The sequence below is a fragment of the Lissotriton vulgaris genome, chromosome 12 (genome assembly GCF_964263255.1).
Source record: "Lissotriton vulgaris chromosome 12, aLisVul1.2, whole genome shotgun sequence".
Lineage (NCBI taxonomy): Eukaryota > Metazoa > Chordata > Amphibia > Caudata > Salamandridae > Lissotriton > Lissotriton vulgaris.
In genome coordinates this window covers 705,039,212-705,066,955 of record NC_141700.1, presented here as the reverse complement: position 1 = coordinate 705,066,955, position 27,744 = coordinate 705,039,212, and the positions used below count along the sequence as shown (strand labels likewise).

General features: G+C 44.9%; 1 protein-coding gene across 1 annotated transcript; it reads left to right on the top strand.

Moving 5' to 3' along the window:
* Positions 1-7,230: 7,230 nt before the first annotated feature.
* LOC147678048 (histidine N-acetyltransferase-like) lies at positions 7,231-26,458 on the top strand. Its single transcript, XM_086945944.1, has 3 exons — positions 7,231-7,688; positions 11,425-11,649; positions 25,158-26,458. Exons 1-3 carry the CDS (start codon positions 7,497-7,499, stop codon positions 25,704-25,706), a joined length of 966 nt encoding a protein of 321 aa, XP_086802070.1. The 5' UTR covers positions 7,231-7,496; the 3' UTR covers positions 25,707-26,458.
* Positions 26,459-27,744: the final 1,286 nt, after the last annotated feature.

Sequence of the window (27,744 nt, the reverse complement as noted above, 5' to 3'; positions counted from 1 at the left end):
ATCAATGCACGTTTTCTTAAAAGAAACAACAGACCGTGAGGGTGTTATACTTGAGTGGTGGTACATAATATGGTTATACTGCTGGAGTTTCAGTTGGATTAAGGATTGTCCAGCACCATATATTAACCCGTGGGTAAAACTAAGTGCCTAGAAAAAGTGCCTAGCTGTCCTAACATGTGGAATGCTTGCGCATGGTGTGGCAGGCATCTTGGTTAACTTTCACTTTTGGAGCTAGGTCATACTCCATGGCCACTTCCATGTCCCACCTTGTCTTCAGAGATGATGCCTTGGGCCAGTGCTGGTGTAGTGTTAAGTGTCCTTGTTCCCTGTGTTGATGATCTCATTATTGATAAGTTTAGTGTCAGGTAGTTGATCAGTATGCATTTTCCCCAGCTCACAGATGATGGTCTTGGCAATGGAGAATAGATTTGTCAGGTTTCTGAGTTTCAAGATGATCTAGGTTTCATATGGCCAGCTGTAACAGATTTCAATTGAGGACCTGATGAGTTCCAGTAGTGGGCTGTGGTATGAAGTGTCAAGGAGTGGAGACAGAACAGAACGCTGTGGGAGTTGGTGCAGAAAGGAGTTAAGGTGGGAGCGAGATGCTTCATCTATTGCAGAGTTGGGATGGGATTCAATCTAGAACTGCTCCTTGAATATCTACTAGCCTAATTTGTGGTGAGGGACAATGGATGGATATAGTAGTAATAGGGGAATTTATCCTTGTCTTCTAACTGTGGTCTTTTGCCCATTGTGGATTAAAATCAAACCAAAATCATTTCTTCCTCCTGACCAGAAGGCAATTTAGTGATTGGAGAATAGGGTATGTTTCAGACGGACCTTAGCTCTAGGGATGCCAAGGATACTGTAGAAGGCCAATCCGAGACCGCGTTTACAGCAGAGGAAGTAAGAGCAAGCATATCTTGGTTGACTAAAAATAAGGCCCTAGGAGGACCTGACGGGATCCCCCAGACCATTACATTTCGAAGTTGGACACATGGGTTCCTACCCTCATTTCAATTATCAACGCCATGGTCATGATAGGCTTCCTGTATTCATGGGCAATATCCACCATCGTCCCGGTTTTCAAAAAGGGAGATTGGGCTAGCACTCATTGCTATAGGCCCTATTGGATTCCGTTGTTAAGATGGTTGGGTATATGGTACTAGACAGGCTATCGAGCTGGGCTGATGACAACAATATTCTCGCTGATGTCCAATATGGGGTCGCCCTGGTTGTTCCACAGTGGACCAGAGTTCAAATCTTTACATGATTGTGAATAAGTATACTGTCACTTGTTCTGGTACCATCTACCTAACCTTAATGGACTTGTGGTCTGCATTTGACTGGGTCAATAGATCTAAGCTCTGGCAGATTATGCTCTCCATTGGTATCGATAAAGACATCATCCTGTTTTTAAGGGATCTTCATAGAGACACCAAAGCAGTAGTTCAATATCCGAAAGATCTTAAAGTTACCTGTGAGTTCACTGTTTAGAGAGGGGTGCATCAAGGGTGCATTTTTGGGCCCTTTTCTTTTTAACTTGTACACCAATAATCTGGAGCAGGCCCTCTTGAAATCGAAACCCGACTGTCCCCAGATGGTAAAGGGAAGTTTGCTCGTCCTATTGTAAGCTGACGACACTGTCCTAATGGCAAGGACCGCAAGGGGTCTACAATCTTTGTTGGACTACCCCGTCCGTTTTATGGAGATTTTGGACTTACTGGTCAGTAATAGTAAATCATTTCTAATGCCGGTGGGCCCTTGCCCAGCTAAGCCTTAAGCATTTTTTGTAGGGGTCATGCTGGTCCCTAGGACTGACGCTTTTTCCTACATGGGGGTAGTGTTTGATGCAGCTTTGAAGTGAAGCTTGCTGTTAAATTGTAAGAAAGGGGACTTTGTTAGGGCCATTGCCGCTGTTTTTAACTTTGCCTCGAGACTGGGTAGTAGACCCATAGGGGCCCTTTTGCAGATCCATAAGGCTACATGTATCTCCAAGGTTATTTACAGTAGTGAAATCTGGGGTTACATTAAGCATTGCAAGTTGTTAAAAATAAATTTTTGAGACGGATACTCTGCTTACCACAGGGTACATCATCCTTTGTAGGCCATGAAGAATTAGGTATGGGCTTCCACTCAGACTTGTTGGCTTTTCATCCATTATCTTTGTGGCTGAAAATATGGCTCAAGAAGAGAAAGGCCCGAAGAAAGGAAATCTTAAGGGACTGTCTTTCTCTTGATTATTCTTACCGCATTTGATGGCTCAAGTTCAACAGAGAAAGTTGTACCAGCATGGGAAGGTCAGACCTATTTGAGAACCTGGAGAAAATCTGCAGGATGGACCTGCATAGTTTGAAGGAGAATTTATTTAATAAGAGCTCTTGGGACATGGAAGAAGTAGAGCTGAGGAAGCTCAGTGTCAGAGTGTATTCCTTATTGAAAACGGGGCCCTCTACGGAGCCTTATCTTTTAGGGTTTAAGAGCAACCATGATTGTTTTTTATGGTCCAGATTTCATTTGGACCTCTTTCACTACCTTCTGGCGCACCCTCGTGGGGCACACAAAGGGCAGCTCCTCTCACCTTGTGGATACAACAGGAAGTCTCCACAGGACATGATGCACTTCTTAATGTTCTTTAGCTTTTCTGAGGTACCAAGAAAGTCTTCTATTGTTCCTATTATTTAAAAAGCAAAGTTTAGGAAGGTTAGACCTGCTTTCATCTTTTTACAATTACTCTTGAAGAATACTGTATTATATGTTCTTAGTTTTTTAAGGGCCGCAATCAGACTTAGTGCCAGTTGTGATTAATTCTTCAATGACAAGCCTTGGGCACAGTGGTAACTTCAGATCTTTATTAATTAGAGTCCATGCTATTTCCATTACACTTTAGGGGTCCAGGATGGCTGGTTTTATGGTTATGATATGAGATCCCTTATTTGTTTTGCATTCTGTGGGGCCATGAGGGATGGTTTTATTGTGTTGATGGATTGTTCTAATATAATGCCTGTTATTTATCCTGTATCCTATGGTGCCCTGATGAACAATTTCACTGTGTTTGATTTAAAATTTTGTGTATTCTGAATTTTTTGGAGCTGCAATGATATTATTTTCTTTTATTTCCAATCAATCAATCAATCAATCACTGCAATTGTAATGCATGCTACATACCTGTGAGGGTCCCAAGGCGCTGATGGGGGGGGGCTGCTACCGATCGAAGAGCCAGGTCTTGAGGAGTCTTCTGAAGGCCAGGAGGTCCTGGGTCTGTCATAGGCTGGTAGGGAGAGCGTTCCAGGTCTTGGCGGCGAGGTAGGAGAAGGATCTGCCGCCGGCGGTGGTTTTCCGGATCCGAGGGACTGTGGCAAGGGCGAGGGTAGCAGAGCGGAGGTTGCGGGAAGGGGTGTGGAAGCTTAGCCGGTTGTTGAGGTATGTTGGTCTGGTGTTGTGTAGTGCTTTGTGTGGATAATAATTTTTACCCCTACACTACCCAACACTTACCCTACTGTTGCACCCCCTGGAGTTAGAATAGTAATTTTTACCCCTACACTATCCAACACTTAGCCTACTGTTGCACCCCCTGGAGTTAGAATAGTAATTTTTACCCCTATACTATCCAACACTTACCCTACTGTTGCACCCCCTGGAGTTAGAATAGTAATTTTAACCCCTACACTATCCAACACTTACCCTACTGTTGCACCCCCTGGAGTTAGAATAGTAATTTTTACCCCTACACTATCCAATACTTACCTTACATGCAATGTAATGTTATGCGTTGTAAATGTAGTATGCGTTGTAGTGGAATGCGTTGTAAAGGTAGTTTCAAAGAATTCGTGGTAATGGCATGCTTTGTAATGGTATGCGTTGTAATGGATGTTGCGGTGTAAAAAATGCGTTGTAAAGGTAGGCGTTGTAAAAGTATGCGTTGTAACGTCATACATCCAATGTAGAGCATATCAGAAGCTGGCAAGGTATGACAGATAACGAGTGACTTTTACTTAGTACAGACCGAGTACAGGAATTGCAGAAGTAGACATTATTCAGGATACAGAAAAGGAGAACTCTTTACAATATTGCGTCTTATTATAGGATGACTTAACACAGGTTCAAGGTGAATATTTTAGTAGAGCTGGTACATATAAAAGAGCATATAGTGAATTAAATAGGTATTTACTTAGTTGCTGTTTATTTCTGAATACAGAGTCAGAACCCAAACCAAGTCATTACACAAGAGAGGAAGCACAGCCTGGGGTCACTTTGGTAAGGCTCAGAATTCAAATGTGGGTAACAGTATAGTTGAAAATATTTGAAAACAGTAGTGTTGCATGTCTGTTTATCATATCTCCTATGCAGGTTTACACCAATAGAGTGCAGATTCAACTTAAACCCTGAGAAGAAATACATCACACAATATAGAAGGCTGTCTCTCTATTTTCTTCCACTTCCACTTCCCCTTTCCCCTCTGTTCGAGACGCAGCCCAAGAACGACGTACTTTTGGGTGGCGTTTCGGGTGTAGCGGCATTGGGACCATCATCGACTCCTGTGGACTTCGGGTCGTTTGATATATGATCAGCTGGGTGTCGTCGGCGTAGGAGGTGATGTTGAGGTTGTGCTTTCGTGCGACATGGGCGAGAGGTGCCATGTAGATGTTGAACAGCGTCGGGCTAAGGGAGGACCCTTGTGGGACGCCGCAGATGATCTCGGTGGTTTTGGAGCGGAAGGGTGGAAGGCAGACGCTCTGGGTTTTGCCGGAGAGGAAGGATGTGGTCCAGGCCAGGGCCTTCTCTTGGATTCCGGCGTCATGGAGGCGTGCTGATAGGGTGCGGTGGCAGACAGTGTCGAAGGCAGCTGACAGGTCCAAGAGGATGCGGGCGGCTGTTTCTCCTTTGTCCATCAGGATCCTGATGTCGTCGGTGGCGGCGATGAGGACGGTCTTGGTGCTGTGGTTGCTGCGGAAGCCAGATTGGGAGGGGTCCAGGATGTTGTTGTCTTCGAGGTAGCGGGTTAGCTGTTTCTTGACAATCTTCTCTGTCACCTTTGCTGGGAATGGAAGCAGGGAGATGGGTCGGAAGTTCTTGAGGTCTTTGGGGTCCTCCTTGGGTTTTTTCAGAAGGGCGTTGATCTCGGCGTGCTTCCAGCTTTCCGGGAAGGATGCTGTCTCGAAGGAGATGTTGATTGTTTTTCGGAGGTGGGGTGCTATGGTTTTGCTGGCAATGTTGAAAACGTGGTGAGGGCACGGGTCGGAGGAGGATCCGGAGTTGATGGAGTTCATGGTTTTGATGGTGCCTTCATCGCTGATGCTGGACCAGGTGGTCAGGCGGCTGGTGTGGGTGGAGGTCGTGGGGATGGTGGTCTTGGTGGTGGGTGCGCGGGTGTTGCAGTCGAAGCTGTTGTGGATGTCGGTGATCTTGCGGTGAAGGAAGGTGGCCAGGGAGTCACACAGTTCTTGTGATGGTGGAATGTTGTTGGTGTTGGTAAGACTTTGCTTACCTCTTGATACACGTTTTGGTGAAATGATGGATCCACTGTATTCCCTCTTTAGTCCTTGATGCTAATTTTTACTGTGTTTGCTTGACTTTTATGATTTTCCTTGTAAAAACCGAATAGCATTTTGTTGATTGATTGATTGATTGGGGAATAGGTTGTTTTCTTTTAAGACGATATGCTCCAAGGCCACTCTGTTGATCAGCTTGTCAAGACAATCTATTGCAGATTGGTTGGTAGTCAATTCTGGATTGAGATTTTGTTACTTCATGATGAACTAGGTCTAGGTGGTCTGAAGTCATTGGGAAAGATGCCTGACTGAATGTAACACAGTGTTCTGCAGATTCAAATGGCAGCAACTTAATATGTATAAATAAAAAAATGAAAACTTAGCAACGTCCATACTCCAATACGTTTTTTCTTCCACACATTGAATTCATGTAGTACCTGTCCTACTGCATGCAAAAGCTGGACTAGACGTTTGTAATAAGTGAAAAGCTATTATTATTTTGAATGCTTATTTCTGCAATTGAGTATGTGCATGATATTTGCAAATATCAAAGGACTGACTCATTATGCAGGCTTCTAGCATATGCTTAGCATGTAAACGGCACACGTAAAGGCAGTGTACCAGCCTTGCATGTATTTGCATTTTAAGTCAGATGAAGAAATGGGATTCTTTTGGAATCACAGAATGTGTTGGTCGAGTGTAGAATTGAGACCAAAACCACACCACTGCACTGTTGTCTTTAAGTTGCATTATAATAGGGTTTGACGAATGTGCTTAAAAAGGCAACAATTTGCACTCCTTTCACCAAAATATCTCCAGCGGAGAATAATCTGAACGTAGCAAAAAACAATTAATACAGTACAATAGTATTAATAGTTTATATACCAACCACAGTGTACTAAACAATCTCTGCACAAATAAAAAATTAAACAGAACCTATGCTGTGCATTAATATCTAACCTCGCTTGGCAACATATTTTCAAAAACATCCCATCTTGTCGAAGACCCCAACCCAAGACCCTGATCAACAGTGCTCGTGAACCTTCAGTTTCATTACTTTACAATGCTATCATCACTGGGGGGCCAGGCCCCACAAAACCTAGGTTTCTGGCTACCTTTGCAATGTTGGGATATAGACATGAAACAAAGACACTGGGGTCTATTATTTCAGATCTATAATCCCCTACAGGATTTATTAAAATTACTACTGGGTGACATATAGCTTTGACCTACGTGATGTACTGAAATATCAAATACTGACGAAAAAATAATTGTGCATCAGGTTTGGCCACTTTACGCCCCAGCGGCAATTAGTGAATTTTGTATTGTACCATTCCAAAACAGACGGTGCAGCATCTGTGGTCTGGGTGCCGAAACATTACTGCACACTCGATGTTGTTGTACTGCTATGTGAAACTATGGGACAAAGTTGAATTAATATGTATTTACAGTGTCATTTACCAAAGTCATGCATAGAAGCTTTGTTAAATTGATAATCTCTAATTAAAAAACACAAACGTTACCCTGGTGGGAAATGCTGATTAAAAAAAAAAATGTGTCACTGATTTTGCATTTAGATTTTTATATATTAAATTTGATGTTGTAAATGCATGTTTTTTCTCTGCTTTAGTTATGAGGATGCCAATAGCCAACAGCAAACTTACCTGAGTTGATCATATGTAATCATTGTTTTTATGACTCTAGGACTTTGTTCACTTGTTTTAGGACCAAAGGTTGCACCAGAAGCAAGAAGTAAAACCTCACTTTTCTCAATGGAAGCGAGTGTGAGCACGCGCAAGGAAGCAAGAGGAGTGCGTGAAGAAGTATAGTATAGACAAGTGAGTGAGTGCTAGCATTGGTGAGGTGTGTGAAATCCTTGCACTGGAAAGAGCGCTTGAGTCTTCAAGAGATCCTCACAAGTGTGAACCTCTCCTGGGGACTATCCTTGACCTGGAGAGAGAAGGCCTTCTTTCGGACCCTGAAGGGGCTTCCGCAGCAATACCCATGGCTGATCACAGGGCACCACAAATGAACCATCAGCTCGACTTCTGCCTTGCTACTGAAGAGGACTATGAGGGGGTCATGGCCATTTCTGGAGACGTGTACAAAGGAGCAGACTACTTACCAGTCAGATACCACAGCTGGCTGCAGGACACCAAGCGCAGGACCTTTGTCGCCAAGCGCCAAGGAAAAGTGGTGAGTAAACCATGTGGATGGTCCTATAATGGGCATCTCTGCTTGTTTTCTCATTACCTAAACATCACAAAGCATGATTGAGGCCCGGTACAAGTTAGTCCAGTTGGAACATCACCCATCGTTGCCTTTTGTACGTTTATCCTAAAAAGGCTGAAGTTGTCTCCTCTGTAAATGGCATCTGTGTCCTACTAGTTTCGTTATTAGAAAAAAGAATCACATCCTTTTCCTGTTCTTAATTACCACAAATCTGAATTTTGCAATAGAAATGTGTTCTATTTATTAAATGATTAGCCAATGCATGTTTTTATTGCTAAATTTCTCCACTCAATAAAAAACACAGCAAACAGTAAAAAGTTCTTTGTGCTCCATAAACTGTGTTTGTGAGAATTTGTATCGTCCTTGCCTTCTGTGACGTCATGCTGGCCCTTGTTTTCCTCCAGTGGCTTCATGCTGGCCTCTGTTTTCCTCCTGTGGCTTCATGCTGGCCTCTGTTTTCCTCCTGTGGCTTCATGCTGGCCTCTGTTTTCCTCCGGTGGTTCCATGCTGGCCTTTGTTTTCCTCCTGTGGCTTCAAGCTAGCCTCTGTTTTCCTCCTGTGCCTTCATGCTGGCCTCTGTTTTCCTCCTGTGGCTTCATGCTGGCCTCCGTTTTCCTCCTGTGGTTTCGTGCTGGCCTTTGTTTTCCTCCGGTGGTTCCATGCTGGCCTTTGTTTTCCTCCTGTGGCTTCATGCTGGCCTCTGTTTTCCTCCGGTGGTTCCATGCTGGCCTTTGTTTTCCTCCTGTGGCTTCAAGCTAGCCTCTGTTTTCCTCCTGTGGCTTCAAGCTAGCCTCTGTTTTCCTCCTGTGCCTTCATGCTGGCCTCTGTTTTCCTCCTGTGGCTTCATGCTGGCCTCTGTTTTCCTCCAGTGCCTTCAAGCTGGCCTCTGTTTTACTCCTGTGGCTTCATGCTGGCCTCTGTTTTCCTCCTGTGGCTTCAAGCTAGCCTCTGTTTTCCTCCTGTGCCTTCATGCTGGCCTCTATTTTCCTCCTGTGGCTTCATGCTGGCCTCTGTTTTCCTCCAGTGGCTTCAAGCTGGCCTCTGTTTTCCTCCTGTGCCTTCATGCTGGCCTCTGTTTTCCTCCTGTGGCTTCATGCTGGCCTCTGTTTTCCTCCGGTGGTTCCATGCTGGCCTTTGTTTTCCTCCTGTGCCTTCATGCTGGCCTCTGTTTTCCTCCTGTGCCTTCATGCTGGCCTCTGTTTTCCTCCTGTGGCTTCATGCTGGCCTCCGTTTTCCTCCTGTGGTTTCGTGCTGGCCTTTGTTTTCCTCCGGTGGTTCCATGCTGGCCTTTGTTTTCCTCCTGTGGCTTCATGCTGGCCTCTGTTTTCCTCCGGTGGTTCCATGCTGGCCTTTGTTTTCCTCCTGTGGCTTCAAGCTAGCCTCTGTTTTCCTCCAGTGGCTTCAAGCTAGCCTCTGTTTTCCTCCTGTGCCTTCATGCTGGCCTCTGTTTTCCTCCTGTGGCTTCATGCTGGCCCTTGTTTTCCTCCAGTGCCTTCAAGCTGGCCTCTGTTTTACTCCTGTGGCTTCATGCTGGCCTCTGTTTTCCTCCAGTGGCTTCAAGCTGGCCTCTGTTTTCCTCCTGTGCCTTCATGCTGGCCTCTGTTTTCCTCCTGTGGCTTCATGCTGGCCTCTGTTTTCCTCCAGTGGCTTCAAGCTGGCCTCTGTTTTCCTCCTGTGCCTTCATGCTGGCCTCTGTTTTCCTCCTGTGGTTTCGTGCTGGCATCTGTTTCCTCTGCTGTATATCTGTCTGAGGACTTTTCCTCTGTGTCATGACCCTTCTTACCAATCCGTGCCTTCTCCGTGACTGCATGTGGCCTTTGTTTCACCTGTCATGGTTCTTTGTTTCAACTGCATTGCTTGAATAATTAATTCTGTTCTTCTCCAGGGAGTAGGAAGAAGCCCAGACCTCTGTTTCCGCTACTTTGACTTTCTGGTGGTCTCTGCTCTTCCTGTGGTGGCTGTGTGATATCTGTTCCCATTGCACTGTTGCAGAAAGACCTCAGTTCCCCCTGCTGTCTCTGTATGATGGCCGAGGCTCCTTCTGCTCTGAGACTGAGGGATGATGCCAGGTCAAGCTACTGGCCTGTGTTATATACTATGTGCCATTCTGTGGCTCTATGTAGGGCAATAATGACCTTTGTGCCCTCTGCTCTGGCTGCATGTTGACCACAGTACCCCGGCTGGTGCCCTCTGCTCTCTTTTCCATGGCTTTGTGATACTTCTGGGCCCTTTGGGTTGTTGACTGTGTGATGAGCTCTTTTCCCTTACTGTGGCGGTGCGAAGGCCTGTGTTGCACATACTGTGTTTGCATGATGGCTCTTCCCCCTGTGGTTGCAGTTTGATGGCCTTGTTCTCCCTGTATGGCCTGAACGATGGCTCCAGTACTCCATACTGTGACTGTAAGATGCTCTTTGGTCTCCACGTGTGATTTGTGGCAGCTCCTGTTCATTCAGCTCTGTCTGTATCATTGCCTCCTTCTTTAATTGCTGGGGTTTCATGGGACTGCATGAAGCCTTTGTTCCTCTTCTTCTGGTGGCATGATGTCTTTGTTCTTCTCGCTGTGGCCGTGTTATGGTCTTTGTTGTTTCTGACCTGCCTGTGTGATGGTCTTAGTTCTCCCCGCCATGTCAGTATAAAAGCCTGTACTCTCTGTTCTAACTGTATGACAGTCTCTGCACTTCTTTTTCTGACTACATGCTGCATCTGTTATGATACTGACTGTATGGTGTCCTCAGTTGTCTCTGCATGTAAGCCTCAGTCCTTTTAAAGGTGATTCTGTGTTGTTCTTTCCTCTTCAAGATTTCACTGACAGTCTTGACCCTCGCTGCTCTGACTGTATGATGTCTTTTGGAAACCCTTTGTTCCCTCTGCTTTTGCTCCTCCAATTTCCACATTTACATTATAAGATTGTCTACATTTGCTATACTTTGACTATACTATGGCATATGTTGTCTGGGCCCTTACTCCTCTAATGCTTTTTATTTTCGATCTATTAATAGTCTCTCTTCTTTCTGCTTGAATGCATGATGTTTGCAGCCTTCATGCCCTGACCACATGCTGTCTTCGTTCTCTTTTTAGTGACTTGTAGATGTCTTCAGTTGTTTCTGCTGTGGTTCCCATTGTATTGTACATACGGTGGCTTTATGATGGTCTGTGATCTCTGAGCTTTCAGTGAGTGATATACATCTCTCTGCTCTCAAAGCAGGGTGGCTTCTGCTCTACCTACTCTGTTAGTATGATTATCAAAATATCGACTCTGTTTTCTCTTCCCGGCTTGCTTGTCTCTTTTATTGTTCTGTGGTAGGCTTCCATTATCTCTTCTCTTACCATATGCTGGTCCCTGTATTTTCTCCTTTGTATGTGAATGCCTCTGTTGAGTTTGCTATGACTGTTTATTATCCGAGTCCTACTTTTATTTAATTAATTTTCTATTGAACTCATTTCATTGACTGGTTCTTTTCTAGCTCTGCATAAGGGCCGCCCTACTGTGGCCATATTAAGGTATTGGTTCTTTGTGTAATATCGTGCCTGTTGTCTCTGTTCTGACTGAGTGATAGTGAGTTGGTTCTCTACTTGCTCTGATCTGTTAGGGCTCTGATCTCCCATATGTGGCTATTTTATGACATTTGTTCTCTCTGCTGTTCCACTCTGATGATGTTCATTTTTCCATTCACTGTCTGTCTGATTGTCTCTTGTTTAGGTCGCTTTTGAGTCGATCTGCCTGGTGGATGATGGAAGCACTGCTGTTCCAGAAGGCCTGAGGGTGGCACCCGGGGAGAGGGGTCGTGGCGTTGCCGGGTTGATACAAAACTTTGTCAAGGACTATATAAAGAATGAATTCCCTGATCTTAAGTATATTAGATTATCAAGAGTAGAAGACCCTCCTCCATCAATGCTTTCACAGTACAGACTGCTAGATGTCAAGGTGAGAGGTTATGGGGACCAGCCTTGTGGGGAAAGGGACAATTGAAGATTGTGAGGGAAGGAGCTGTGATACAGGTTCACTTTAGGAACACTGGAGGCTGTGTCTACATGTTGCCATAACTGATAGTCTAATGGTTGCTGTTGCCAGATCAAGTGAGGATTTTCAACACATACAGATTTTACATCTAGAGGGCTTCCCATGACTTGACATAGACGTTACTGTCTAGCCTTTTGAAGTATTCTGGTATGGCCTCAAGGTCACTCCCTGAGGCCTCTGTCTTACATCACCTTACAAAAGCAGCTGCCTTGGCTCTTGCATCCTCCACCCTCCATCAAGCAGTAAACAAAATGACACTGCATTAGATCCAAAGTCTCAGCTTGATCACTGTCTCTTTAGTCCTAAAAAAATATCTTAGTGATGATTGCATGATTGTTGTTTTGTTTTTTTTTTGAAAATTTTTTACAACATTTATTCCCCTAAATCCCCCCCCCCCCTGCACAGGACATGAAAAAAGCAAAAAATACAATCAAGTTTCGAATTTCTAGGACATTTCTGTATCTCAGGTTACAATATTTCGGCCTAGCAAATTATAATGGGTAAATAAGAGCATCAATCAAATCAGCTGGAAAAAAAAAACCGTGAAAGAGGATCAAATAAACATAACCCCATGGATACAGCGTAGTTAATATTCCTGATTTACATTGCACACCCCCCTGGAAACCCTATGGAAGTTCTGTGTTTCCTGCCACCCTATTCTTCCAGTCTGTTATTGGTTTCCAGATCTGAAGACCAAGGGATCTGCCCTTCTTCCCTTTTCTAGCATATAGCGCTTTTTCCATGTTGTATATATACAAAAGCCTGGCCAACCATTGCTGCATAGTGGGGGGGAGCTTATCTCGCCATGCCGAAGCTATGCATAGACGAAATACTGCCATGGCTAGAAACAGAAAGTTCTCCAACTGTGGTTGCTCTCCAGTACCATCCAATCCCATTAATATTACTTCGGGTGTCATCGTTAACTTACAATTCAGCGATCTATCTAAAAACCCTTCGATTTCTTTTATCGGGAGGAACCAGGTTGGGGCATTCACCAAACATGTGTACTATGTCTCCCTCCTGGCTATCGCATCTTGGGCATGTTATCCCTTGTGTACCCCCCCACACTGTGCAATTCTGGCTGGAGTGTAGTATAGCTTGTACAGGGTCTTATAGTGCTGGGCTTGCAATGAAGAAGAGCGGAGAACCTCCTGTCCCATCTGTAATGACTTCTCAAAGATCCCCTCCGTAATCCCTAACGCATCCATCCATTTTGCTTCAAATTATCCAAGTCATCTCCCCTGTGTGCTATAGGTTCGGCATAGAACCTTTTTATCATGCAGCCATGCCCCCCTTCTATTACTTGTAGTATTATATTGTCTCCAAATCCAAAAGGTCCTCCTCTCTTTCCAGCCAATAAGCTTCTTATCTGTAAATACTTGTACTGACCCCAAATTTTCTTTATATCTCTGAGAATTGGCGCACTCCTAGCGGGCCTATGAAATCCCCCATTCTTTTTACTCCTAACCGTCCCCATTCCTTGAAAACAGTATCAGCAAAGATCTCTGGGGGTAATGTTGGGTCGTTCCCTAACCTAATATATGCATGTTATCTACCCAGTCCAAAACTCTTTTTAAATGCCTTCCACACCTTATAAGCTGCCTCCAGAGTCTTGAATCTGGTCCTCTTAATGTAGCTCGGTTCAGTGTATCTCAGGAACACATTCTGTGCCTCCTCGCCTAAAATCAAACCGAAAATGTCTAATGAGCCGGTGTAAAATTCTACTTCCATCTCCACCCCACCGATGAGGCCTGTTATTTGCTGCAGCACTGCTGCCCAGTAATAGAGTCTTAGATCCGGTAGTGCCCACCCCACCCTCTCTCTTGGTAATGCCATAAATTTTAGTGCCCTTCTTGTTTTACCCTGTGACCAAATAAACCGGTTTATTAAGAGCTCTATTCTACTAAACAAAAGTGGGCTAAAAAATAGAGGGATAGTTCTAAATATATATAGAAATTTCGGGAGGAAATTCATTTTGATAAAATTTACACTGCCAACTATGGACATGTGCAAATTATGTACCCTATCCAAATCCTTCTTCGCTTTCGAGATGATAGGAGAAATATTTAAGTCCACCAGATTACCCAGGTCAGCAGTGATAGTTATTCCTAAGTAAACCCCCTCAGCCACCACCGGTGAATCTGTGCATGTTGTGTATGTATTCTTTATAATTTGTGTCTTAGTTTTATTTAGTGCATACCCCGTACCCCGCAACCCGCCCAAATTGCCCCACCTCCTGCTCTATTTTACTGATAGCCTCTGCCGGTGAGGATGTGATAATCGCGATATCATCCGCGTATGCTAGTACCTTAATCGGTCCCATTTTAGTATCTAGCGGCCTAATTCGATCATTTAGCTCCAATTTCTTAATTAATGGGTCTATGTAAAGTGCAAAGTGCAGGGATGAGCATGGGCACCCCTGTCGTGTGCCCAGTGTAATTCTAAATGGGATAGTGCGATTGTTGTCTATATACAAGTTCGAATCAATCACAGGAAACATGTGTAAAAGGGTTTTAGATAGAGAGATGGTAAAAAATACTTATAAAATTCTTGGCAGTGAACAGAACCAACCCTTAGCGTGACCAAACCATGTTCAGGAGTTCATTCTAGGTTAGCGTGAAAGCAGGACAAGGGAAGAAAAACACATTAGTGGATGATAGGAAAGGCAAAAGATAAGGCTTGGTTTAGAATTGGGCGTATAAGAAAATCCTCTGGTTTTCCTTCACATACTACCAATGTAGTGAAGGAAATACCATCAGTGGACTCGCCTCTGAGGTAGAAATTGCTACAGGAATAGAGATTTTGTAATTACCACCCAACTCGAAATCAGCATTAATGTATTTTCTACATATAGGTAGAAGGAGAAGAAAGACACAATGCGGCATATGGTGAGATAATAAGAGACGTGTTAGATGAAAAAAGTGAGATGTTGAGCGATTGGAGTAGACTCTATTTTGAGTTATATTGACTCAGGGATAGTAAAAATGTGCAAAAAGATCATATTAACATTTCCAGATCTAACAAAAAGCACAATGTACAGTATCCACTTTAGGACATCCTGTTTCTCATCGGACACCCCTCATTTCCCATCCATAACACCATATTTCACACTCCTTATCCCACATCTCTGATGTTTAGGTCGAGCCTGCGTAGCACATTCACTGCTGTGCGAGGCATGCTGCATTAGAGTATGGTCTTGAAGCTCCGCCCACTCTCCACCCATATTTTTCATTGGCTTGTGTCATTGTCCTTTGTAAATGCTGGCTTCTGATTCATTAATAGGCTTGTTAATCCTGCCTTAGTACCGCCTTGTCTTCATTTGTAACCTTCCATGAGGACTGACCCTTTCACTTCTGTTGTTACACGGGATGCTTTATTTACAGCAGCGGCTGGCACAGGTATGCGCTGTGGGGCAGGGTAGGGCACAGCAGGGGGGGAAGTCGACAGATGAGGGCCTCCGATCCCAACCCGCCCCACCATGTTTACCTGTTATTTAGTCTGTAAGCACTATTTTCTTTAATTAGTTTTGTCCTACTACAGGCACGATGTGCTTTCCTGTAACATTCAGCGCACCATGCGCGCTTTCACTTTCCAAGCAGCCCTTGACAATGGTGGACGCTTCTATGCAATGCAATCTGTCTCGCATTAATGAGTTTGAACAATTGCCATTTAAAATGACATTGCCTTTTATTTGTGTCAATTTTCAAAAGAGATAAATAGAAGGTATTGTCATTTATAACGCCAATAGCTGAAACTCTCGCAAATTCGAGACCTATTGCATTCAATCAATCAATCATAGCATTTGTATAGCGCACTACTCACCCGGGGGGTCTCAAGGCGCTAGCGGAGGGGGGGGTCCGCTACTGCTCGAATAGCCAGGTCTTGAGCTGCTTCCTGAAGGCGAGGTGGTCCTGGGTCAGGCGGATGTGGGTCGGGAGGGAGTTCCAGGTCTTGGCGGCGAGGTAGGAGAAGGACCTTCCCCCTGTGGTGGCTCTTCGGATGCGTGGGACGGCGGCGAGGGTGTGACTGGTCGATCGAAGCTGGAGTTTGGGAGCGTAGACGTTAAGGCGGCTGTTGAGGTATCCTGGGCCTTGGTTGTGCAGGGCTTTGTGTGCGTGGGTGAGGAAACGGAAGGTGATTCGCTTGTTGACCGGGAGCCAGTGCAGGTCTCTCAGGTGTCCGGAGATGTGGCTGCGGCGGGGGATGTCCAGGATGAGTCGTGCTGAGGCGTTCTGGATCCGCTGGAGTCTCTTCTGGAGTTTGGCGGTGGTTCCGGCGTAGAGGGAGTTGCCGTAGTCCAGTCGGCTGGTGACGAGTGCCTGGGTGACCGTCTTCCTGGTCTCGGTGGGGATCCACCGGAAGATCTTGCGTAGCATGCGTAGGGTATTGAAGCACGATGAGGAGACGGCGTTGATTTGTCTGGTCATGGAGAGGGAGGAGTCCAGGATGAAGCCCAGGTTGCGTGCGTGGTCCGTTGGTTTGGGTGCGCTGCCTAGGGCCGGGGGCCACCAGGAGTCCTCCCAGGCGGAGGGTGAGGATCCCAAGATGAGAACTTCCGTCTTATCAGAGTTCAGTTTCAGGCGGCTGTTCTTCATCCATTCGACTACCTCTTTCATCCCTTCGTGTAGGTTGGCTCTGGCGGTGGCGGGGTCGTTGGTGAGGGAGAGGATCAGCTGGGTGTCGTCGGCGTAGGAGATGATGTTGAGGTTGTGCTGGCGTGCGATGGCTGCGAGGGGACTCATGTAGACGTTGAAGAGGGTTGGGCCGAGCGAGGAGCCTTGAGGAACGCCGCAGATGACTTCGGTGGCTTCTGATCTGAATGGGGGGAGGCCGACTCTCTGTGTCCTACCGGCGAGGAAGGAGATGATCCACTCCAGTGCCTTCTCCTTGCAAATGCTTGTTTAACCTGTTACTCCTTGTAGTGTCGTCCTGACAAAAAAGAGGCGGACACTATCTTCATTCAAGGAGCTTTATTCATCGTAACCATTCACTACCATGCACCTACTCTAACTGCCCCTCGAGTCCGTCCTTTGGCTCCTCCCGTCCCTTTTCCTCTACTTAACTCCACCCCCCCAAACACTAGACTGCATCGCATAGTATTACATCTCCCCCTTTCTTAACAAAATGAAGTTAACTTCTACCGTGTTTGTAATTCTTCAATGAGCCGCACAGGTCGGCAGACAGTCTGTTTGGGCCGCAGGATTACATCTCCGTGTATGAGCTCATATTCAGTCCGTTCTTCAGGCATCAGTAGTGTCGAATCAGAGGTGGGCATGTCTTTGGTCAATCTTTCTGTTGTCTTAACAAGAGCATCCTCTTGTGGTTTCACTTCTTTTGTCTTTTCGGTCAGGGGCAACAATGTCCTCATGTTCACAGTCCTGCGTATCAGACAGTAAGGCATTATCTAAACTGAGTGTCCTGGTTCGGTTCTGGGACTCATTCACTGGCTCTGTTCGTCTTATCCGCTCCCACTCGCGTTTGGGTATGTTGAACTCCTTGACCATCCGGGCATGTGCATGTTCCTCTCTCATCCCTTTGTGTTTTGAGAATGATCTATCTCTGTCAACACATTTTTCCTTCCTTGCAGGGTGATGAGACAGTCCTTTCGTAACGTGGTTGGTAATGTCCCATATATTCATTTTCCTTCTGCAAGCCCTTTGAGTCAGCCTCGCCTACCCCATCCGGGGTGACGGTATGTTATTCGTGTCTTGATATAACTGTGACTGACGTGACATGCTGCGTGGCGGGGTGATCGAACATTTTGGATCATCGGCATGAGATATGTTGCTCTGGACAGGGAGAACGTTCTCTGTTTCCATTGTGCATTCGGGTGATCGATGCCATCGGCGTTTACGTGACGTTGATTTTGTTGACCCGAGTGATTGCACAGACAGGCTTTCTGAATCAGAGGAGTCTTTTACTGATTTCCTTTGAGAACGTTCTTTTGGGTGGGTCTTGACTGGTAAGCCCCTTCTGCTGGTAGGCTATGACGTACTGCTCTTGGAGTCAGAGCTATCTTTGGGACATTTCTTTGGGTACATCTCTCGAATGGTCTTCTGTGCTATTGCTATCTTTTGTTTGATCCCAAGACATTTTGTCTCCCTCGTATGATGTTAATTGTCTCCTCTCAGTTTCCTCATTGTCACGGGTGTCTTGAGTGTGTTTGCCTACCCTTTTCCGGTGTCTGAGTGAATCACTCCGTCGTATGTGGTTTGTTTCTTCTTCTCGCCTGTTGGGTGCACTGACGTCTGTGCCATGGGTGTGACGTCTCCCACTGCTTGATGCTTCTTCGGACTCGTCTACACAGTTTGATAAACAGTGGGTTGCTCGGGTGTGTTCGGGTACCAGTTTCCAGGGTTGACATGACTGGTCTAGTCTTCTGTAATTTGTCTTTCCTTCATACTTGCTGAGCAGGCTGTCATCTGTTCCATTTGTGTGGTCTGTCCCACTTGATGCTTCTTCAGAATAGTTTGTAACATTTGTTGAGTGACTCTTTGACGTTGAATGACTCCTTGAGGTTATATCAGTGAGACTGTCATAATCCTGGATCATCCTGGTCTTTTGTTTGCCATCCTCCACTGTCTTTTGTATTGTTTAATTAGAGTATTTCATGTCACTTTGTGTCTCATGCTGTCTTATCTCTAGTCTGCCTTTGCCCTCCCTCTTTCTGGTTTGGTTTGTTTCTTGGGCTTTATGCACAGACATGAGAGATATCTCCTTTCTTTTATGTTCCTTTCTTGCATTAAGGTGCAATCCTTTTGATAATTCTCTTGCTTAGGCCCGCTCTCCAGCTTCGGCCCTCCTGATGATTTCCTTTAGCGAGAACTGCCCTTGAAGGATCTTGCGCTTTGTGTCAGGTTTTGAACAGCCTTCGATTATCCGGAGTCGAATTGCTTCCTCGTCTGCGAATGTATTGAAATGGCAGTAGTGCACCAGACTTTATAACCTTGTTATGAAGTTTGGTAATGATTCCCCGGATTCCTATCATGCCGCGTTGAAGACGATGCGTTCATGATCCGCGTCTTCCTTTGTGTCGAAATGAGCACGTAGCGTCTCTTTGAGTTTTCCATATGTTTCTGTGTCCTTTGCTGAAAATGTTCTGATCAGTCGCCGGCCTTCATGACCCACCAACTGAAGCAATAATAGTAGACGTTTTCCATCTCTTCGCAACCCAGTTGTTTCGAGAAATGCATCCAGTGAGTCCAACCACCGGTTCCATCTCTGACTTAAACTCTGGGTGCCGGTCTGTGTCACTGGGGATGGTACTCCAATGCAGGGGTTAAATTTATGTGTTTCTTTTCTCACCGACATGATGGTGGAATATTCTGGTATGAAAGTGTCATAGGACCGTTCCCTATGCTTCCCGTAATGTTTTGCTGACCCTCTTCGATGTTCCAGCTTTTATGTCTGTCTCAGTAGGCTTCAGTGAGGTAGACTTGGAATTCCTGAGTTCAACATGGTCGCCACTCAACTGCAGGCGGTTTATGCTTCCTCAGCACTGGTACTTGGCGATGTCGATATCTTGTTCTTTTTCTAAAGGCTTATGCAGGTTACTAGTCACTATGGTTGATGAGAGAAAGCTTCCCTGACATTTGTTTACTCGTGTTTCTAGATCGTTTATTTTCTTTCTCCCTTTTGTTTCAGTTGCCTATTTTCACCTGGTGCTGACAATTTATTTTGGGACTTGTATTTGTTCGTGCTTGTTGCATTCCGGACTTGCATTTGCTCATGTTTGTTACATTGAGGTTTGCATTTGCTCGTGCTTGTTGCATTTGATGTTTGTATTTGCTTGGGCTTGTTGCGTTTGAAGCTTGCATGTGCTGGTGCTTGTTGTATTCGCGATTTGCGTTTACTTGTGTTTGTTGTACTCAGGTCTTGCATTTGCTTGGGCTTGTTGCATTTGAACTTGCATTTGCTTGTTGTATTCACAACTTGCATTTACTTGTGCTTGTATTCACACCTTGCATTTACTTGTGCTTGTTTACGTTTGAAGCTTGCATTTGCTTGTGCTTAATTACTTCAGAACTTGCATTTGCTTGTGTTTGTTTACGTTTGAAGCTTGCATTTACTTGTGCTTGCTACGTTTGAAGCTTGCATTTGCTTGTTTACTTCAGAACTTGCATGTGCTTGGGTTTGTTTACGTTTGAAGCATGCATTTACTTGTGCTTGTTTGCTTTTGGCTCTTGCATTTGCTTGTGATTATTTCAGAACTCCAGTTTCCTGACTTCAAAATGGCCGATCAATATTCTTAACAGGGGATAGGAGGAGGCGCCTGACTCTAAGATGGCCGCCGTCTTTGAGATCACATTTTCAGCGAGATTTGGCTTGCATTCACATTCGGGGCCTCGGTGTCTCCATGCAGGCATGTACCGGGCAGTCAGTCTTCTGCAGTGTGCGGCGTCAGCTCAGGTGAGCTCGCTGTATCAGCGATCACTTCTAGGCAGCAAGGCAAAACTGGAGTGGGCTCCCGGCAGCAGTTTTCTCAGGTCACAAGGCTGGGGTGGACACCCAGGCCTCAGCGCGCACCCGCGCTCACGGGCACCGCTCTCCACAGCGCGACGTGGACTGGATCCGGGGCAATCAGCGCGCACTCGGCACGGTCTCTGTAACAGGGGTAGTCACCCCGACAACCGCGCTCGCCGCACCACCGCACCACTGCACACGCTTCAGCGCATAGGCAGGTCAGCTCACTGGGGCACCACGCATCCGGGGTGAGCACCCAAGTTCAGCGCTCGACAGCGCTTTCACAATCTAGCTCCACGTGGTTCCCGGTTACGGAGCTGCAGGGCATCTACGGCGAGACTGTCCGCTTTAGTTCCGGCGGAGGTCCTCGCTCTGGGCACGTTTGTCGCGACGGCGACCTTCAGCATGTGCCTCACTGGACGGTCACGTAGCTCCTGGGGATCCGCGCAGTGGTACAGCTCGATGATCCCACCCTCGTCGACAGCTGTAGTGTCGTCCTGACAAATAAGAGGCAGACACTATCTTCATTCAAGGAGCTTTATTCATCGTAACCATTCACTACCATGCACCTCCTCTAACCGCCCCTCGAGTCCGTCCTTTGGCTCCTCCCGTTCCTATTCCTCTACTTAACTCCACCCCCAAACACTAGACTGCATCGCACAGTATAACACTCCTCATCTGCCTCTTCTCTAATTAATCACTCCTCATCCCTCTATCCCTTATCCACCAGCCCTCATTTATCATCCTTATTCTTCATTCCTCATCGCTCATTCCCGGATCCTCATGCTCCAGACCTTCCCTATCATTTCACTCTTATCATCCCTCACTTCTCACCCCATGTGGGCAGACGGGAGACTACATGGAGTGATGGCAGGGAAGTGACTCTTACTCAGTTTCACAGCTCCTGACCACGCCTGTGCAGTGCTGGCACATTGCCCTTTTGGGGAGCAAAAATGCAGAGCTCCACCTCTGCCTTTGGGCAACCGCTTAAGACTGTGGACAGACCTCGCACGTAGCTGCCTACCTGTCAGAGTGAGTGAGTATTCTGCGATTGCAAGAGTACCTCCATTGGAGCATGGACATCAATCAGGGCCCTCTGGAGGTTTGACCCCTGGCTTGCCCCGTGTGGCCCTTGTCACTGCCTTTGCGACCCCTTGCCTCACAAATGCAAGGTTCAGTGCCTGCAACACATTGGCAGCTCGTCCTATTGGACTTTGGCTGGAGCTTCTTTCCCTGTTTTTCTGTCAAATTTTTTTATTACACAAACAGTGTATAACATTATTCCATATTAGTGTAATAGAAAATTAAGTATAATATGCTGGAATATGACCCTATCTGGCAATTAAGGTAAGTAAAAAATGCTTTTAAATGTATATTGTATACATGGTTGCAGGTTAGTGTGTTTATCTGAGAGAGAGTGTGTGAATGTGTGTGTATTTGTAAGCTAGTGTGTTTGAGTCAAAATAAAGTTCAAATGGTGTGTGATGTCACTCACTTCAGCTACCCCTGCCACTTGGTGAGTTGATGCCCATGCGGTTCAGGCGAGAAAGTATTAGCTAGTAAAGCAGATTGGAGCTGGCCGTACTGCAAAGACAATGACGCTTCCACTGCAGGGATAGGACCACCTGCACTGTGGCGACTGACACCAGCTATTGTAATACTCAGTCCTCTAGGGTGAAGGGCTGGTCTTAGTTGGTGTTCCCACAAAAACAAGCATTTAATGTTGGGTCCTCAATGGGGAGGTGATGTTGCTTCACAGCCAGAGCTGCCGACTTTGGTTTTAAGGAACCAGGTCTGAGTCCTGACTTCTACTCAATATCGTATGATTTTGGGCAGATCACTGTGCTTAAAATAAAAAAAATAAGAGAATAGTAATAATAAAAATGTTAAAATGTTGCACAATTTAGTTCTCAAAGGAAAGCCCTCTAATGCCCTTGGGCAACATTTGAGTCTTAGAAAACTGCAAAAAAATCATTTGAATAGATACTAAAATAAATTTAAAAAATGCTTGTTTCTCAGGACCAAATGGTTTCACAACAAGCTTTAAAAAATCAAGAAATAAATTGAATGAATGAATGAAATTGGGTCTTATAGAGCGCGAACTTAACCCAATGGCATCAAGGCGCTAAAACGAACTGAGCGTAAGGAAGGCAGAAAGAATTAATCTGCAGACTGAGTGAAAAGCCACGTCTTCAAGGCCTTACGAATGAGTAGATGAGAGGAGAGGCCTGAGGGATCATGAGGGAGGGAGTTCCAAAGTTTGTAAAAAGCTGAAGAAAAAGATCGACCTCCCCATCTGACCTTACGAAACCTTGGTCCTATAATCAGGTTTTTATCTGCCGACCTAAGGTTCCTAGGGGGTATATAGCGATGTAAAAGAGTTTTGATACCCTCTGGGCCAGACCCAAACAAAGCCTTATGGACTAAACATACATATCACAAAGCTGGCTCCTACATTCTGAACCAGTTGCAGCCGCTGAATCAACCCAAATAAAGGGCATTACAGTAATCCAGTCTGGTTGTCACCAGTGCAGCCATAGCCTGTTTGCGGGGATCAAGTGAAAGATAAGGTGAAATTTTCTTTAACGTTCTGATGATCCCGAAACAGGTGGAAACTGTCCTGCTCACCTGCCGACTCATGGAAAGAGAGTCGTCCACAAAAATGCAGAGCTTTTTCCAAATGAGACAGGGCAGGGGCAAGCACCAAGCGAGTTGGGCCACCAATCGCTGGACCAGATATCAATGCTGCTGCCAAAAATCTAGACCTCGTCTTCTCCCCATTCAGTTTCAGGAAGTTGGAGCTCATCCATAAAGCAACTGCTTCCATACAGAGCCTAAAGTTGGAAGAAGCAACTATGGTGTAGTGAGTAATTGATACCATAATTTGCGTATCATCTGCATAAGATAGGAAATCCAAACCAAATGATCTCACGACTTTGGCGAGCGGGCCACATAAATGTTAAATAGCGTAGGGCTCAAAGAGGAGCCCTGAGGGGCACCACACACTATAGTCTTAGGGGCAGAGAAAAAAGGTCCAAGGTTCACCATCTGCGTTCGATCATTCAGATAGGAGGCAAGGAGATCCAGCGCAGAGCCCCCGATCCCTTTCTCCCTGAGGCGCTCTACTAGCCTCACATGGGAGAGGGTATCGAAGGCTGCTGTGAGGTCCAAAAGGATAAGCAACGTAGTATGGCCTGCATCCACCTGCCTACGGATATTATTGAAAACCACTGTAAGGGCCGTTTCCGTACTATACAAGGCTCTAAAGCCATGTTGAGAATCATCAAGCAATCAGTGATCAATCAGATAAGAAGAGAGGCAAGAGTTAAGAGGCCTTTTTTGGATCTTAGTAGGCACCGGGAGCAATAATATCGGGCAGTTGTTCTTCAACTCCATTGGGTCGAGGGAGGGCTTCTTTAGCAACGGCTTTACCACTGCCGTCTTCCGCAGAAAGATGTGGTATAATAAAATCCCGACAACGTTTAAGTATCTTAAGAGGGCAGGCGTCTAAGGGAGAGCCCGATTTAACATTTTTCAACAATCTATCCATGTCTTCAGGCCTTAATAGTGGAAAAATCATAAGCGCCGGAGAAGACTCAAAGGCCTCAGGTTCCTTCAGTACTGTGAGTGTAGAGGTGGAATTCGCTGTATTTGAACCTTGAAGGACCAGATAGATATCTCTGATCTTATTAGTAATGAAGTCGGAGATATTATCACAGAAAGACTGTGAGACGTCCCCGGTGTGAGATGTTGTTGGAACAGAGAGGGAATTGATAACCTTAAACAGTTCCCTAGGAGATTTAAACAAAATGATCATTTTGGATTAAAAAACCTTTTTTTCCTCCATGATAGCTTCCTTATAATGTTTCAAAGAAACCTTATGGAGTTACTTATCAGCGGAATTTAAGTTAATGTGCCATCGCCTTTCAAGTCGCCGACAGATTAGTCTCAGTTTTTTTAATTTCTCCGAAAACCATGGGGCGGAGGGTTTGAGTCCAGCAGAATAGTGCTTCCTAACTGGAGCCAAAAAGTCAAAAGCCTCAGACATTTTTTGCGACAGCGCCATAGCAGCCTGATTAACATCATGATGCTCAAGAGGAGAGTAGTTTTTTAACAAACTAGTGAGGGCCTCATTTGTTATGCGGCTAAAATCTCTTCTTTCCACCCAGTGCTTAAGCTGTGAAACAATAATTTTGCTGGAAGAACCAGTAAAAAGATGAAAAGGTACCGCTAAATGATCTGACCAAGTCAGGGGAACAGGGTCTCCCTCAGTAACTTGAGGGTCATTAGAAGAGATCCCATCCAGAATATGAGTCGCCATATGTGTGGGACTTCTGACTAGTTGAGAGCAGCCCCAACCATTAAAAATTTCAAAGAGGGATTGCGTGTTGCTGCAAAGAGCATTATCTAAATGGAAATTAAAATCACCTAGAATTACTTTTAAAATTGGTTTTAAATTTCGGAATTATCAACAACACAGGCACCTTGTGTTGAACAGTTTTGCTTTTGTTTTGTAACCCTGCATATGTGTGATGTAAATTCCCAAAGATATAAACGTATATGCATATTGGTATGGGAATAAGAAATGAACTCATTTATCTTAAGGGCTTCTAGTTTTATGATATTTATTTTGTTGACATTCCCCTCTGTATTTATCCATATTTATTGTTTGCTCATTTTATCTATATTCACCCATATTTATTTAGCACTTAGTGTCAAACAAAGAATGTTGTAGTAATGTTCTCCCTGATGTTGTAGTAACGGCCTCCCTGATGTTGTAATATTGGTCTCCCTGGTGTTTGTCGTAATGGCCTCCCTGATGTTGTAGTAATGGCCTCCCTGATGTTGTAGTAATGGCCTCCTTGATGTTGTACTAATGGTATACGTAATATTGTTTGTAATAATGGTTTCCCTGATGTTGTAGTAATGGTCCCCCTATATGTTTGCAGGCTGCTCTGTCACTGATCTTCAAGGTTGATGAAATTGAGAAGACTGTCTATCATTTCATCACAAAACTGGAGAAGGAGGGACAACTCTTCCAACCACCTGTGACTTTGGAGCTCGAGGATGTGAGGAGGATTTACACTAACGAGAAGGTGATAGAGAAGCTTCTGCCAGCAAAGATGCTAATCCAAGGCTGGCTGCCGGTTCTCCCGATCACATCCAACGTGGACTATTTACTAGCCAATGTTGTCAGCTGGATGGCTGACAGCCCAGATGAGCCAAATTTCCTGAGCCTGGGTTCCCACCCATTCAAGGTGCCCTTTGGGGACAACGCATACCGATTTGACATCAATCTATTTGGTACGGAACCGAGATGCGCAAAGATACATCTCCTTGCCCAGTTACTGGTGGGTGCAGAGATAACTTCCGGAAGTGTATTGTGCTGCTGTCTCTACATGGAGAAAGAGTTGTTCCAAACATTAGATATGTTCTGTGAGGGCATCAAAAAATATGAATTTTGGAAGGAACAGATAGTGATGGAAAAGGATATCTGAAGTCCCTTAAAAATCCTGAACCATGCAAGTCTGCTACATTCTACCCTCGGTTCTCTCCTGACTTTCACACGGTCAGCCATGATTCTATATTTTATCATTTGTCATTTCCAGAAACACTTAAGCAAGTTTTGTAAACACATTCATGTTTAGGTCAAGCCTAGGCAGCACGCATGCGCTGTCTGCAAGACCTGCTGCGCTCACTATACTGAGTGTATTCCTGCCTGCTGCTTACTCCAGCATAGCTATTCTTTGCTGCCTACTCATTCGTTCGTGCTCCTGATAAATCACTTCCGTTTGGAGCTCAGGAACACTACTGAACTATATATTAATTTCCCTTAATTAGTGGATGTCCTCTTTGATGCGGCTGCTATTTCTTTTCCTCTCCTCCTTGTCCTTACATGGTCTTTGCCTAGCCCCTTTATGTTGTGGTTTGGGAAAATTTATTTTTAAATTGTTGCTTTTGTGCCTGTCACTGCTTGTTTTGTTTCGCTTCAGCTGCCGTGCTTCATCTTCGCATCTTTTCTTGCCGTTAGGAAGGCTGCTAATTCCAAATTCGGCAGATGCTTTGGCCCGGGTGTTGCATATATACTGTTATGCATCTATCTTCCACGTGCACACTGTGCTCGTGGAAAATAGTGTTCTCTTTAAGAATTGTTATGTTTTGCATGGGGGAGTTGGATCACGGTGAGAATGTTATCATTAACTGTTTGGCTCTGATTTGAGAAGCTGCATTAAACCTTCTCTCCTACAAACACATTCCTTGTTATTGTGTTATTTACGGATCTTGACTTCCCTACACTGGCGACGAGGGGTACGAATCCTGCATAAGGAGTATATTCACGTGAGACTATTTATTCAATTTTACTTTCGACCGCAGTTATTGAGCGGTGGTGCTACACTGTTGGGAATTAATTCGACCGCGTAAATCGAGCGGTGGCGTATTGCTTTCCTTTAGTTCAACCGTGTTGTTCTACTGCACATCGTATTTTATTTCCGGAGATATATTACAATTTATTTTACTTGAGCTCTGATCGCTCCTGCGGCAGTCTACAGTTGCGCTTTATAGTTGTGCATTTGATAGCACCTGCGGCTGATTTCGTGAATCTAAGGATTGATTTGTTTTTTTGTTTTTTTTTTCTTCACGACATCCTCTGAATGCTGTTGTGTATAATTGAACTTACATTTTGGAGCATGGCAGACACGGATCAACTGATTCTTTGAGATTCTTCGTACGAACATTCACGTAGTTGCTCAGCTGCGTCTTCTCTGTGTCCTGGATTGACACGCTAAGGATTGTGGGAAGGCGATGCATTGTGGTCCCACATCATCACGTTAAGCACGTCGGCAATCATTTTTTTTTTGTTCTTGGTTTCCTTGGTAACGCGTCAATCGTTTACCTGTTAAGTTACTGTTATGCTCGTTCTATGGTAACATGAAAGGGGTTTTAGCATTGTTTTTTGCCACATTTGCAACTAAAATACTGGTGATTCGAATTTACACACAGTCAATGAGTTAAGTTATTTTTTTCATATTACTATTTTTTTTTATTTTTATTTTTTCTTTCTTGGTAAAATGTCTGGTATATTACCACCTCCTTCATTCTTGACAGTTTCAGGTGAACCTCCCATGTCTTGGGAAGTTTGGGAACCCATGTTTTTAGCATATGTAGAAGTCCTGGAAGGTGAGGATTGTGAAGCAGAGAGGAATCTTTCATTTTTGAAACACTGTTTGGGTGGTTTTGGACTTAAAGAATTTATAACTCTTCCTGCTTTAATTAACCCGGGTAGAATGAATGTGTATCAGTATGCATTTACCCAACTTTAGAAAAAAGAAAAATGTTGTGATGGAAAGGTTTATTTTCTATTCTCGCAAACAGCGTGATGAGGAATCTATTGAAGATTATGTATCTTCTAAAAGATCACTCGCAGCTTCTTGTGCATTTGAACATATCTCTTATGGCCAGGTGTTAAGAGACCAGATCTTGATGCGTACGAATAGTAAAAAAGTTCAAGAGAAACTATGGTCTACTCCTGACTTA